Raw genomic sequence first — 1882 nt, 5'->3', positions numbered from 1 at the left:
CCTATATCGCAAGTAAAAAGAACTATTTTGTGATAAATTCACCTTGGGCCAATTTATATTGTTTTATTAGCCTCATTAAAGCAAGTGGTGGTTCAAAAATGTGTTTGCAATTCTAAAATAAATACAATATCGATTTAAAACATTCCAATTTTATTTATTTATTTATTTTTGTTTTGTGTTTGATTGAATAGGTAGGACACCAACATTAATAGAGACACAACGAGAAAAACTTAATTTAACGAGACTAAACTTTCACAACGTGTGTTGCCGATGAGAGGCAGATCGGCACTGATCTGCTAGCTCTTATAGAGCTACATATAAGTTATATTATACCGTGTGAAAATATGCCTCAAGGAGGAAAGCGATCCCTGGTTTGGGAGCATTTCAAGAAATCTGGTGACACCGCGATATGCAATTTGTGAATGAAGGTTTTAAAATATGCGGGAAACACCTCAAATCTGTATGATCATTTACGTCGAAGGCATACTGGATTTTTACCAAACACAGCGTCTGATTCTCAAGTTGAAGCCATTGAAAACGAAAGACCATCTTCTTCGGGGTCAAATAATGCATCGTCAATAAATGCAAGTTTGAATACTATAAATAGAAATACCATTGCTACTCCACAAAGGACTGATTCGTCAGATGGCACAGTTCAACCAAGAAAAAAATGCTTGCAAACAAAATTGGTCCTAGAAGATAAACGTTCAGCACTTTCAGAACTTGAAAAAAAAGAACATCGACGATGCATTAATAAGAATGATAACTAAGGACTTGCAACCACTATCAATAACCAAGGATTTTTAGAATATTCCAAAAAAATGCAGCCATTATACCATGTCCCAAACCGAAAGCTTTTATCGAATACCATGATTCAAGAAAAATTCGATGAAGTTGTGCGAAAACATAAAACAATGTTCCAGACCATTTCCAATGCCGCAGTGACTACAGATATGTGGGCTTCGGATAGCAATAGAGCGTTTTTAAGCGTAACGTGCCACTTTATTTTCAAAAATAAAATTTATTCAGCAGTACTAGAAACAAAAGAAGTGCCAGAAAGGCACACTGCTGAAAATATTGGTAATATATTGATGAATATTTTGCAAGAATGGTGCATTTTAACGAAAGTTGTAACTATAGTAAGTGACAACGGAGCAAACATCAAAAAAACTATATGCGACGTCTTGAAAAAACCACACCATCCATGTATTGCTCATACATTAAATTTATGCGTGACTGACGCTATAAAAAACAATCTAGACATATCCCTCATGCTTTTAAAATAAAGAGCAATAGTTTCTCACTTCAGTCATAGTACGTTAGCTACTGAAAAATTGAAAAATATGCAAAGACAAATGGGACTAACCCAACTTAAACTGAATCAAGATGTTTCAACAAGATGGAACTCTTCACTAATAATGCATTTCTTTCAAGAAATCCTTACTCGATGTTATAAAACGACGGCTAGGGCAAATGGAGGAAGATAAAAACTGTGCGAAAGCAACGTTTTTAGCAGAGATACCCAAAAGAGATGAGAAACTTCTGACGTCATACGGGTTTGCCTACAAGCTGCGGTAGACATTTTTGGATAAGTATGTGTGAAAAAATATACATTTTTGGCTAAGTATGCGTGAAAAATCGTACATTTTTGCTTACACTGAACCAAATCCTTACGTAAATACAACGAAAAAATTCGTTAAGCCAACGAAAATTTAATTAATTTTCAGCCGGTGAAAAATTTAATTGGCTCAACGAAATGGCTTTCATACGTTAATGAAGAACTTCATCAACTAACGAAAACTGTCGTATTTTAATGAAATTTTTCATTAAAATTTTCGATCGCGAATTAATGAATTTTTACATCACTTTACGAAAGTTTTTC

General features: G+C 34.2%; 1 protein-coding gene across 1 annotated transcript; it reads left to right on the top strand.

Moving 5' to 3' along the window:
- The first annotated feature begins 422 nt into the window (after window positions 1–422).
- LOC129910301 (uncharacterized) lies at window positions 423–1560 on the top strand. The gene is made up of 2 exons (XM_055987636.1): window positions 423–705; window positions 772–1560. The coding sequence occupies exons 1-2, from the start codon at window positions 423–425 to the stop codon at window positions 1284–1286; spliced, it is 798 nt and encodes a 265-aa protein (XP_055843611.1). The 3' UTR covers window positions 1287–1560.
- Window positions 1561–1882: the final 322 nt, after the last annotated feature.

Source organism: Episyrphus balteatus, chromosome 1 (genome assembly GCF_945859705.1).
Source record: "Episyrphus balteatus chromosome 1, idEpiBalt1.1, whole genome shotgun sequence".
NCBI classification, from domain to species: domain Eukaryota; kingdom Metazoa; phylum Arthropoda; class Insecta; order Diptera; family Syrphidae; genus Episyrphus; species Episyrphus balteatus.
Note: the sequence above shows the minus strand (reverse complement) of the source record. Positions and strands in the feature narration are given on the sequence as shown.

Excerpts from the sequence above, each read along its gene's own strand:
- LOC129910301 (XM_055987636.1), top strand. The coding sequence starts at position 423 with ATGAAGGTTTTAAAATATGCGGGAAACACCTCAAATCTGTATGATCAT. Across the intron at positions 706-771 it reads ATTGGTCCTAGAAGATAAAC|GACTTGCAACCACTATCAAT; the intron begins GTTCAGCACTTT and ends ATGATAACTAAG.